At 35.1% G+C, this 13,139-nt stretch overlaps 1 protein-coding gene across 1 annotated transcript in view; it reads right to left on the bottom strand.

Annotated features, from left to right (window-relative positions):
• LOC125689991 (protein eyes shut homolog) overlaps window positions 1-13,139 on the bottom strand; it is a 702,258-nt gene that overhangs the window by 343,558 nt on the left and 345,561 nt on the right. Inside the window, exons 26-27 of the mRNA XM_048937860.1 lie at window positions 3,081-3,205; window positions 1,571-1,695 (exon numbers count right to left, since the gene is read on the bottom strand). Of these exons, the coding sequence (XP_048793817.1) occupies window positions 1,571-1,695; window positions 3,081-3,205 (250 nt within the window). The remainder of the gene's footprint in view (window positions 1-1,570; window positions 1,696-3,080; window positions 3,206-13,139) is intronic.

Consider the following 13,139-nt stretch of genomic DNA (forward strand, 5'->3'; position numbering starts at 1 on the left):
AGACCACACCTGCTTCTCTGCTCCTTGGCTTAGCTTTGCCTTCTCTTATGGAGAAGCCCAGTCAACACTTGTACTCTTAGACATGTACTTGGATATTCAGCTACAATGGGAGAGAATGTGCATAAGGGACAAAGATGAATACTTTGCCTGAGAAGAACTGAGGATTGACAGAAGTTTTTCCCACTTTTTTTCTTTTTTGCTCTATTATATGATTTGTTTTTCCCTCACTGATTTTAAACAAATTTCTGCTTTGGGAGAAAACCCTACAACTTTCTTAAGTCCAAAAATTTCTTTCTTTCTTCACTTGTTTGCACAGAATTTGTGAAGGTAAATAGGAGTCCTATTCACAGCAATTTTTTCCTTCTGTTTTACAGTCTTCAATACAGCAATCAAATAATGAATAGATATTAAAATTAGCACAATTCATAGAATCATAGAATGGCCTGGGTTGTAAAAGACCACCAAATGATCATATAGTTTCAACCCCCTGCTATGTGCATGGTCACCAAACACTAGACCAGGCTGCCCAGAATCACATCCAGCCTGGCCTTGAATGCCTCCAGGGGCATCCACAACCTCCTTGGGCAACCTGTACCAGTGTGTCACTACCCTCTAAGTGAAAAACTTCCTCTTAATATCTAACCTAAACCACTCCTGTCCTATCACTATCCACCCTTGCAAACAGCCATTCCCCTTCCTGTTCATACATTCCCTTCAAGTTCCCTTGGAAGGCCACAGTGAGGTCTCTCTGAAGCCTTCTCTTTTCCAAGCTAAACAAGCCCAGTTCCCTCAACCTTTCTTCACAGGAGAGGTGCTCCAGCCCTCTGATCATCCTTAGTGTCATAATTTATAAAGAAAATCAATTAATAGTATCAAAGTTAGAGTCGTAGAGGTAAAAAATACTTACTGTTTTTTTAGGTAAAAGATCATATACTCCTTACTGTCCTTGTTACTAACCCCAAAATATTGAATTATACTAATAATTTAAACTTGAAGTGTAATAAGGTGAATTACAAGCTCAAATTGTAGGTATCTACTGCACATCTCCAACAGCATTAAGAAAAAGCATAAAGTGGTGGAGACAGAGTGAAAATTTCAATCTTAGATAAATAACCTAACACATTAAACCATCGTCAAAGGATTCTTTTGAGATGTTAAGTAGAGAAAATAAAACACAGGACTAAAGCCCACAGTGATAAGCATTCAAAGAAATTGATTTACTTTCAGGGAGCTCATTTTCAAAACATAAATCTGTAGGACAGTCTGAAATATGACTAATCTTAATACATATGTAAAAATATTAATGTATTTTGATGACTGATAAAGCCACTGCATACAATAAGTCTTCTTTACGTTTTGGTTTTCTGTGGTATATGGTTCTCTGGAATGTTAGAGTTAATAAAATGAGTAAACAAAATAAAGACCGACGTTGCAAAAATATTGAATTTTTCTGCAAGGCCAGGTTTTATCTAAGTGAGGATAAAGTGGAAAGGGATTATATACAGCATTTTCTGTGCAACAACAAATAGTCAGGTTAAGTAAAGGAGAAGAAAGAATGTTAGCAGCTCACCACAAATCCTGGCTTGCAAAAACAGGAATAACCAAAACTGGGGTCACTCTGAACACAGATGCCATGTATACAGGGGTTGGATGCGCACTCATCAACATCTAACTCGCAATGCAAGCCTTCCCATCCTGCCAAGAAAAAGATACAAATAAAAGAACACTAAAATCTAGAACCGTCAATCAAACATAAAGCTATGAGCAACTATAATTAATCCTCACATCTATTTATACAATATATGGGAGATAGTACAATGAAGTATCTTTGAACTGTGGTTTCCCCAAGTAGAGGGAAAAAAAAAAAAAAAAAGCAGTAAAAAGTCAGAACCCAAACAATACAGACGTTACATTCATACTCTACTGAAAATCTCTTGGGGAAATGAATATTTGCTGATATTTGCTGAGACATAGGTAAGCAAATGAATAAAACTTGGATATGTTCCTGATTAACTGAATTAACTGGCTTCACAAGTTTCCCTTCACCTACAGAATTATCTGTATTGTTAGCTCTCTTGTGTCTAAGAATAGTCAAAGGTAAAATGTTCCCTGAAACTTCTAATCTCTTCTCAGATTTGCAGAGTGCAAACCAAGCCACTTTTTTTTTTTTTTTTTTTTCCCTGAAATTTAAACTGAAAGTGTATGGAAATATCTATTTTAATTTTTTATCTTTCTAACCTGCTAAATTTGTGCATAATCATCATACTGAGGAAAGAAAAGTGGAGGTATAGACAGATTACAGCAGTTAACAGTACATAAAAGAAAGGAAAATGTTTAAGAGAGAAACTGCATTGTGTAGAAACAGAAGTTACGGCCCTTAGCTGGTAAGCAATTTTTAAAAGTCTATATTCAAATATACTTACATTATCAGTAGCTTAAAAAAATATTTTTTTTGAATTTGTTAATTTCTTGTGTTTGAAGCAAAATAATGATAAAAAAATACATCTTAGCTTTTAAGTAATTTGTATTAGTGAACAGTTATGAAAAAACGTGTATACTACAAAAGACAGGTTATAACTCAGACTCTGAAGATCAGAAGGGACTATTGTGATCACGAATTCTGGCCCTCTATATGTCAAAGACCAGAAATTTTTCACTCAGTGGTTCATATATCAAGAATGCAGCATCTTTAGAGATTACTGAGTGTCTCTTAGACACAAAAAACATTTAAAAATAAAATATTGATAAATAAATAAATAAATAAGTTTCATCTAGGTGTAAGTTTATTCCTAAAAGTAATGCAGTCCTAGTAAGCCAAAGATATATTGCCTTATAAATGAGATATCGTCCTGAAAAGATTAAATCTCAGATTGCAGGACAATGTGGGCTAACTGTGACATACTTCCCTAAATTGCAATAGCTGTTTAATTTGATCTATGGAAGCACAAGAAAACAGCTGCATTCCACCCAGCAGATGTAAGCATGACATTGTGTGGAATAAGAATACTGAAGTTAAAATTTTCAAAAATTTTCATCAGTCAGATGAAATTTTAACCAGCGCTCCGTCAAATGTCGGTTACCTTTCTGACACTGACAGGTGTACCCACTGACATGATCTTCACAGGTTGAACCATGTAGACAGGGTGATGAATTACACTCATTAACTTCTATTTCACAAAACTGTCCAGAAAATCCAGCAAGACACCTGAAGAAAACAGTACAATGTGTTATAGTATGCATAGTCAATTGTATAAAATATATTTATGCGAAAACATTTCATCTAATCCGTGCACATTAACAAAACACAATGTCATGTATTCCTTTCCAACTTAAGGGGCATTTCATTGAAAACCATGGAGATGGATTTATGATGGCAAAAATCATCCACAAATTTTGTATTTGAACTGTAGTACCTGGATGATGATCAAACCCAACAATCTCAACTGCAGTTTGATGCTTCTAACATGGTTCTTATCGTGGTTTGGGGCGTCTGTTTGCCTAATAATATAGTTTATTTAGTAAACCAGCTGCAGTTTTTCTTTGGAAAAGTGCTTGTTGAGAAATGTTACACTCTCAAATATAGCTACACCATAGAAGTCAACTTTTGGGGACCATGTTTTTTATTATCATTCTAATCATCAAATATCAGTCAACTTAAAGCAACTTTTTCTGTACTTTTCTTGTTGTAAATCCCATGATCATTAACACCAAAGAAGATCCATAACATAATATAGTTCAACATTAATATAAACAGTTCATAATATACTTCAACATATTATAACTTTACAATTGACCAAACACACTAGCAATACCTCTAATGAAACTCAGAAATCTTGCTAATCTCTTCAATGAAAATGATTGTGTAAATATACCCTTGCATACATAATCCACAGCTGTGCAGATTCAAATGCATTCTGCAGAGCCCCAAAATGGTGTTTACAACATTTAATCTGTTGAGATGTGTTTTAATACGGATACATTTCACACAAGGTAATGTATTCAAAATCTAATGTTACCAGCTGGGTGGCATACATCTTGCACGTCTCCTTGTCTATAATGAAGAACATAAAACTTTATGCCCCACTTACAGGAAGATGAGTACATCAACAAATTGCCTTTGAGTAAATGTCACTTACACCTCAAGATACCATACACTGTGTGAATACAAAATACATCATTAGAATGAAATATCTGCAGTGTTTACCTTAGCTTTCCAGATCCTAATGCAAAAGAGAAGTGAGCTGGATCACATAACAGGTAGATGTAACAGTTCAAGAAGAATGATAGTATTATTTATTGGTAATTATATTTTGATTTCTTCCTTGACTATTGAAACATTTTTTCACCTTATATGGAATACATTCCAGATGATGGTACTTTGGAATCTATCAAGACGATGAAAGTAGAACAGATTTTCCAAAGCCCATACCACCCACAGAATACAGTGATGTTACACTGTTTGGAAAATGTACAAACTGAAGCATATGCTACTATATTGCAAAAAACTGATCATAGAATCACCAAGGTTGGTAAAGACCTCCAAGATCATCCAGTCCAATCGTCTATCTATCATCAGTACTTCCTACCAAACCACATCCCTCAGTACAGCATCTAAACATTTCTTGAAAACCTCGAAGGATGACAAATTAATCATCTCCTTGGACAGCCCGTTCCAGTGCCTAACGACTCTTTTGGAGAATAAGTTTTTTTCTAACATCCAACCTGAATCTCCCCTGCCACAACTTGAGGCCATTCCCTCTAGTCCTATTGCTAGTGACACAGGAGAAGCAGCGGACCCCTACCTTGCCACAACCTCCCTCCAGGTAGTTTTAGAGAGAGATAAGGTCTCCCCTGAGCCTCCTCTTCTCCAGAATAAACAACCCCAGTTCCTTCAGCCACTCCTTGTAGGAGTTGTGCTCCAGAACCCTCGCTGGCTTTGCTGCCCTTCTCTGGACACACTCCAGGGCCTCAATGTCTTTCTTGTAGTGAGGGGCCCAAAACTGAACACAGTACATAGGTGTGGCCTCACCTGTGCTGAGTACAGAGGGATGATCAGTTCCTTGCTTCTGCTGGCAACACTATTTCTGATACAAAATTACAATAATTACAATATGAGAGAGAAAAGTGATGAATAAGTCTTAGTGAGTGAGACATAGAGTGATCTGTATGGCATTTCTGCTACAAAACTTAAAATCTAATAAAATATAGTTTGGACTTTTATATAATTGCCAAACATCAGAATCTAATTTGGTACTGGATTCATCCTACCTAGCTTTCTTTATCTAACTGCTGTAATCACAGAATTCTTCCTCAATGGAGCAGAGAACACATAGGATGTTCCTTCTCACTGAAAGTTTAGATTATTTTCTGTGTATACCTTTGTCTTTCCTTTGACTATACAACATTATTAAGCAGCTTCTTCTCCAAGATTTGGGAAGGAGAATCAGAACAATGAATGCCAATAAGATAATGCAAATAACATTCTGTTGGCAAATAACAGAAAAAATGACAACTAAACAAGGGATATCTGGGGCAGTTTAAACACATTTAATGTTAAAACCTTGTACTCTAGTATGCTTGAAGGCATCTTGCTTTAGAAAAATAAAATAAAAAAGCAGTTAAAACAAACTGGAAGAACTACAAACTTCAGACAGAATGCCTATGCGTAGTGAGAAGGCTTGCTTCCAAGCACAGAAGAAAAGATTAAAGGTCTTTTTCAGAAATTTCCATTTGGAAGCTTTAAATGGACACCTTTTTATATGCCATGTATACTCTTGCTATGAATTGCTATCAATTTGCATGTACTTGCAAGAATGTACTCCCTTTCCTACGTTAGGTAATTATTCAACATAAAGAATATTTAATTTGTTTCTGTTTGTTTTGTTAATACTACAATACCACGATGTTGTTTGCTGGTGTTCAGATAGCATAATTGTATATAAATGATATGATTTTCCTGACTGCAGAGGCAGGCACTCTATTAAGTGAACAATTATGAAATCACTAACAGTAAGCATGCTACTGATGACTATTTGCAATTCATAAGACATCATCTTAATGTCAGCAGCTTTCCTAAACTACTTTGTTAAAATTGCAACAAATCTTATTGAGGGTATTAATGAAGTTAATGATTCTTAAGAGATGACAAGAACTTCAGTCATTTCTGAAATTTTTGTTTGCCTGCACTTTCCCTCATTCCTCCTCCTTGTATTTATATATATGTTCTTCCCCTCCACGTGGGCCCTTCCCATAACTGATTTCTTTTTGAGGATTAGGAGAGACATAAACAAAAGAAAGTAAATTAAAAAGACTTCAAAATTTTAAGTAGATACAGAAAATAGTTCTTGTGCTATAAGTGGCATTAAACCCAATCAAAAGCTTTGGAATAAATTTGCACAAGGGATACGGCCATTCTGCAAATGAAACACAGGTATTTAGATAGCTTTCATATCAAGGTTTGACCACTTCAGATCGTGTCTACTGATTAAAATTTAATAAAAAACAATTTATACCTTTATAAAGAAACGCATATCCAGGTTTAGTAGCAAATAACTCCTAGAGTTTATCTGATAAAGAAAGAGAACACACTGTGAAGGCTGAGCTTTTAAATTTACAAAGGTATCAACATAAAATCAATAGTTCCACAGTGAAAGGCAGCAGAAAAACACTGCTAATTTTCTGTAAAAAAAACAAACAAACAATGTTTTCAGAATTTAATTTTGACCAGTTAGTGAAGATTATGGCAAGCATATTCATTCTATCATTTCTCAGAATAACAGAATAATTAAGATTGGGGAAAAAAAAATAAAATCAAAATCAGCTAGTCATCAACTCACCTCCAGTGACTCAAACTGATCCTGAAGTGCAACCAAAACATGTGAGGCACTTCCAAGTTGAAATTCCTAAATTTGGACCAAAATATATAGGGAAGTTTAAAGGTGCTTTTCTGTATACTTGTCTCTCAGGACTACTGGCTGATACAATTCTTCAGATGAGAAGTTACACCACGAGGAAGTTGAGTTTGTCAGTTATTATTTTAGCAGATAAAGGCATTGTGAGAGCTAAGAAGATAAACAGCAGGAGTATTAAAAGAATAATAGGCTTACGGCAAGGTATTACAGCTGAACAAGGATCCAAACAGCAATGATTTAAAAAAAAAATCACCAAAGAAACAGAAAATGAAAGTAAAATTTAAAAAGTAAAGTATGATTGTTTGAATTCTATCTTGAGAACAAAAATAAAATCATCATGAAACAGAAAGAATAGAAGGGTCAGGCCCTGCTCTTGGAGCCAATGACACTGACTCTGGTGGGGGGAAGAGAGGATAACCTAACATTGCTCTGCTGGTTCTATGACTGGTTTTACACCTCTTTCATCAGAGGTAATAAAGGCACCAGCTTTGGGACAAGGACTGTTTGCACTCATGGAAGACTTGCATTCTTAGTGCAAGCCTCCTGTCTTCCCAGTAGCTAGCATCAATTTAGCATGGGATTCTCCTTCCTTGCCTGTATCCCTGTACTTGTGAAGAATATTGGGAGTTACAAAGCAGAGACACTTCCAGCCCTACTCTGGCTAGAAGCATCTCTGCTTAAAGAAAAGATGTTTATATCATAAAAGATAGATAGAAAGACACCATGTTTCTATTATAGTTCAGTCTTCAAATTTAGCTTCCAGTGGGAAGTTTGGCTTGAGAAGTTATCATTAGATGATTCCATCATGTGAGAGCTGCACTCTCACCTGAAAAAATGGTGGTGACAACTGTGATCCTCATGTTATGTCTTGATGACACCAAGAATCATTTTGCCCACACAGCAAGAAAATTAAAAGTTTTTACCTTTCATACACATTTGATGTCAAAAGTGTTTGCAGACACCTGGGAAGGTACAGTCATTGCAAAGCAGTAAGAAAACTTTGCTCTCTGGGTCCTGAATAACAGCATTATGACGGGAAGATCTGTCATCTTCAACATCTTTGCTTATTTAAATGATTTTCATTATGGTTTTCATTATGATTCACTATAATTTGATAGAATCTGCTATTTGTTCTTGCCTCACAGTCACTGTGGTACTTGGATTCAGTAACAGCGGAGGGAACAGTCTGAAGGGCTTTATGCACAACATGGCTAGGATACTTAAATCGAGTGAGGCATCATATAGAATCAGGGGACAGGTGGGAAAGGCAGTAGAGAACAGACCTGTAATGGACATGGTATAAAAACAATCTAGAAGCTTGCAGCTGGCCTGGATACACAGATCAGGCTAAAAGAAAGATGACTCACTTAGGATGAGGACTTAGCTGTCTAAGGATCTGCCCATTAATAGAATGATGAATTGACCTTTCAACGTGAGGGAGCTGTATAGGCAGAAAGACAACTGAGTTATTAGGGTGCTGCCTTCATATACTTGGCTGACCTATTTAGAGAAAATGAATCAAGCCCTATTAAATATTCCTATCAAATATTTCATTAGTAAGAAGAAAACACAATGTAATTATTAATAACTTTACTACAGGTAGATTTACAGAACTATGTATGAAATCATAACGTTAACATTTTATCTCTATTTTATCAGTATTTAACATTTAATATTTTATCAATCAGAGGTCATGTAAAGTGCTATCTACCTAATTTGCTCTGTTTCAAAGTGCAGCAGATGTCTTATTCCTACTCTTGCTAAACAGTGGGTCAGATCAGCAATTTATTATAATCATCCTTGTCTTCACACGTAATTTTTTACAATGTAATGAAGCATCTTTTGCACTTTATAAGACCAATGCCAGCTCTTCACTGATGCTCTTCATATCAATTAACATATTTAACTTGGCAAATGCAGCAAAGAAACGGACATTATGATTTATCAATAAGGTAGAAACGCACACTTACAACAAATCTGCAGAACATACATAGAAGAATGAAGTGGTTATTTTTCCATTAGTGAAGAGACGGTCAGATCGAACTTAAGAACATCAATGCTTTTGCATCAAAGTAATATTTTACTTTTTTTTAAAGAAGAAAGCTAAAAGGGTGGCAGAGGTATCTATTAATTAATTGATTCTTCACACTCCAGCATAAACTCAGCTAGCCACAGTCTCTCAAATTCATGGTTACTGAACAAAACACAAACTGCAGAAAAAAATCTTGCAGTTACTTAAACAACAAAAAAAATACAAGTACTAGACTAGAGGGAATGGCTTCAAGCTGCACCAGGGGAGATTTAGGCTGGACGGTAGGAAATATTACTTTTCTGAAAGAGTGGTCAGGCACTGGAATGGGCTGCCCAGGGAAGTGGTGGAGTCACTGACCCTGGAGGTGTTCAAGGAACGTTTGGATTTTGTGCTGAGGGATTGGTTTAGTGAGAATTATTGGTAATAGGTGGATGGTTGGACTGGATGAACTTGTAGGTCTTTTCCAACCTTGGTGTTTCTGTGAATCTGTGATACTTCTATACAAATAACAGATTTTGTATTTAGATCAGTATCAGAAATATTTAACTAAGAGATAAATGAACTTCACAGACTAGTTTAAGTGTCTTATGCAGAAGTGGAGTCATTCAAGCCTCGTCAGAACTATTCCACAGTAATTCAATGTTGCCAAAATATATGTATTTTGCTGATGATGGATTGCATTTCCATAAGAGTAGGTAAACCACTCTTTTAAATAAAAGCTCAGAATGCCCTACACAAAACTCTTGGGGGAAAACAAGCAAACAAACAAAAAAACAAACAGCAGCAATAACTGTCATCAAAGTTTTATTTCATGTTAATTCTGAATTCTATGAACCATTGACATGCATGAATTTCTACTATGTGGAATACTACATAAAAAAATTAAAAAATTTCAAAGTCATCGAAGTCATGAAATCATGAGTTATAAAAAGACTTAAATGAAAATGAAAAATTGACTGATTGATTGATTGTGACAATTACAGGTGTAATTTTTTTTTTTTAAATGTATGAGTAAGCTTCTACCCTCAGAGAAAATCTGAAAGAACGCAAATGTCAACCAAATTTTTCCTCACAACTTTAATTCATATGCTGCTATAACTCATAGGTCTTCAAGTCTCTTTTGTAACTAATTGCTCTGTGAGTCTATTTTTTATCTATACCCTTATCCTCTACTCTCCTGTTCTTTCTTCATCTGCCTTGTGACCTTTTATAGTTTATGAATAATTTGTATACCTGTGACATATAAGGTTCAGAAAAAAAGCCACGGCTTCTGCAATACAGAGTTTATTAGGTTTATCTGAGAGCAAGGATTAACAGTAACAGTAGTTATAAGAGAGCATTAATGCTGTAACCTTTACCTGTCTATTTGAATAATTAAACCCAGTAAAATCAATGAACTTTATGGACCAGTCCAGACTGTAAAATCTGTTTGGGACATCAATTTTTCTTCATGAGCGTTAATCTTAATGAGTAGGGTAATGTTTTGTTAATACTTCTTGGTTTGGTAATAAGACTTCAGGAAGAATAATAGATCAGTGAGAGAAGCACCTTTCCTGATCAACTGTCTTGGGTAAAATAATCTCGTAAATGTGAAATCTTTTTTGACATTAGTCAAAATCTGCATTTTCAAATCTTCATTTTCTGTGCAAAATAAATCTAGTTAACAGCTCTACTGTAACAGGCCAGCTCTGTCACTGCAAATTTATATTGAGATAGCTATACATTATTAACAAGCTATGAAAAGTCACTGGCTAAATGTCATGGAAGCTGAGATATAGCTGCACCTTGGGATTCATATAACAAACAGTTTAGTTTTAATCATCTTGGACCACAAGGTGCCTTGACATTTGCGAGGCAACTTTTTCCTTTTTAACTTCCACTGGAATCAGACCTTTATTATCTCAGCCATAATTCTAAACTTTCAATGCGATAGAGTTTCACCTTCTAAATTTAAAAAGTAAAAAATCGATCAGATGTGGACCTTATCATTCATTTAATCAATGCTCACATACAAGCTTAGAAAGTAAAAAATGGGAAAGCAAGAAAAACTAAATAATTTGAGCATCCTCAACATTATCAGAGATGTTTACTGCTAAATGCATGAGGCTTTCCTTAGTATTAACTCAAAAAACGTCATTAGTTATATTCCTTATAACTACTTTTTTGAAAGCAAGACCAATAGCTATAGGGATGCTACTATGATTGTGACAGAAGTTTCACAATCATAGTGAATTCACAGAGACAAAGATTCACAATCACAGAATCTAAGCATTTATAATTAACTGACAGTGACTGAATCCCAGTGACATCTCATTGCTGTAGAATCAAATCCTAATACCAACTTCCTTCAGCTGGGAACTCTTTCTTCCAGATCTTTCACTGTTCTGAGCTTTGCATTATGTATTTCAAATAACTTTCACAGTGAATTTTACCAAGGCCTTCAAGTAACACTAAAAATACAGAGCCGGATGACAAGCATAATGAATTCATCTTGGAGGAAATTGGTTCACATATCAGTCTAAATATGAGTCTGCCAGCCACAGCTTTTGAACTTTTACTACATTAAACTCAGACATGGTTATATTCTAAGAGAAACTAAAAAAAATGAAGGCATGACATCAAAACAAGTTATCTGTTAACTGATCATCTGCCTGAACACTGCAAATGTGACCTAACAAACATTTATAACCTTCTTCTGCTTTGAAATTTTGAAAAAATAATAGGGGAAATAAAATCCCAACACCTGTTCTAAAGGATTCCCATACTTGTGTGTGTGAACCCTTAACAATTTCCACAATCCCATAGCACGGAACTTTTCTGTTATGGTGGTTTCAGGGTTGGGTTAAACTGACAGTCTCTATAAAGCTATTGGCTCAGAGTTCAAAGTAATACGAGTCCACAGCCTTAATATCAGTAATAATACTGAAAATTACCTCTCTCGCTGTACTTTGGAGCATCTTTCTAAGGAAAGGATTTGAGAAAACAGCCAGTACACAACTTACAGACGTCTTCTGAGAGAGCTCTTCTCAGATTATTTTCTCCAAAATCCTTTTCTTCCCTAGAGTGACACTGCAATTGTTAATTTTACAACACTGACAATGAAGCTTTCACCGGCTACAAGTCTAGTATATCGTATTTCTTTTTTTAGTATATATTACTTTTTTTTTTTTTTTTTTCCTTTTCTTTCCTCCTTGGAACTCTCCTTGGAGACACTGTCAAGAATGGAGAACATTTATTTATCTCTAAAATAAAATTTTGCTTAGAATGAAGTAAAAATAAATAATAGCTCTCCAAGGCTGTCAGGAAACATTAGTTCTATTTTAAAAAATAGTGAGTGAGAACCAAAAAGAAAAAATTTCATAATAACACACTTGAGTGTATATTTGATTTTAGAGAGCTTTCTTCAATTTATTCCTCTACAGTTATGTTCCCATTACTTTAACACCAGAGTGCCTCCTAGATATTTATAGCCTGAGATAGCAAGAGTAATCTTTTGCCTTTCTGCTTTCTTTCTTCGATTATGAGAGAAAACATTCAATGATTTTTAGACAAAAAATAAAGTTGAAAAGAGGAGATGCATTTATGTACTGTAAGAGATCAAGGTTCAGACCACTTTTGCTCAAATTTATGTCCTGAGTTTTAGTTACAAGATTCTCCATATTAATCATCTGTTGCTCTGGAATGTAACTTTGCAAAGGTAAAATGAATTTCAAAAGGATAATTAAACTCTCTCAGAGAACTGATTTTAGAACAGGAGTCACAAACCCTAAGTTTGTGACCTTATCTGTATGTTCACTCTTATTTCAGATTTCATCAGATTGAGATTAAGCTTCAGATTTCATCATAGGCATACAAAAGTGATTTAAAGATGTAAGACATTTACTGCTTTTTTTTTTTTTTTTTTTTTTTTTTACCCCTGTCTCTTTTGCATATTATTGCCTGATTATATCATAGAATACCAGAGTTGCATAAGACCTCCAAGATCATCTAGTCCAACTGTCCACCTACCACCAATACCTCTCCACCACTAAACAACATCCAAAAGTTTCTTGAACACCTCCAGGGACGGTGACTTCATCACCTCCCTAGTGGGTAAATGTAAGCAGCAGCTTGTTTTTAGGAGAACTGCCCCTGAGAACATACAATGCTAGATACATCAGCACAAGGTGTTATCACTCTCTTTGTGTGGAAAACAA

Source organism: Lagopus muta, chromosome 2 (assembly GCF_023343835.1).
Source record: "Lagopus muta isolate bLagMut1 chromosome 2, bLagMut1 primary, whole genome shotgun sequence".
Lineage (NCBI taxonomy): Eukaryota > Metazoa > Chordata > Aves > Galliformes > Phasianidae > Lagopus > Lagopus muta.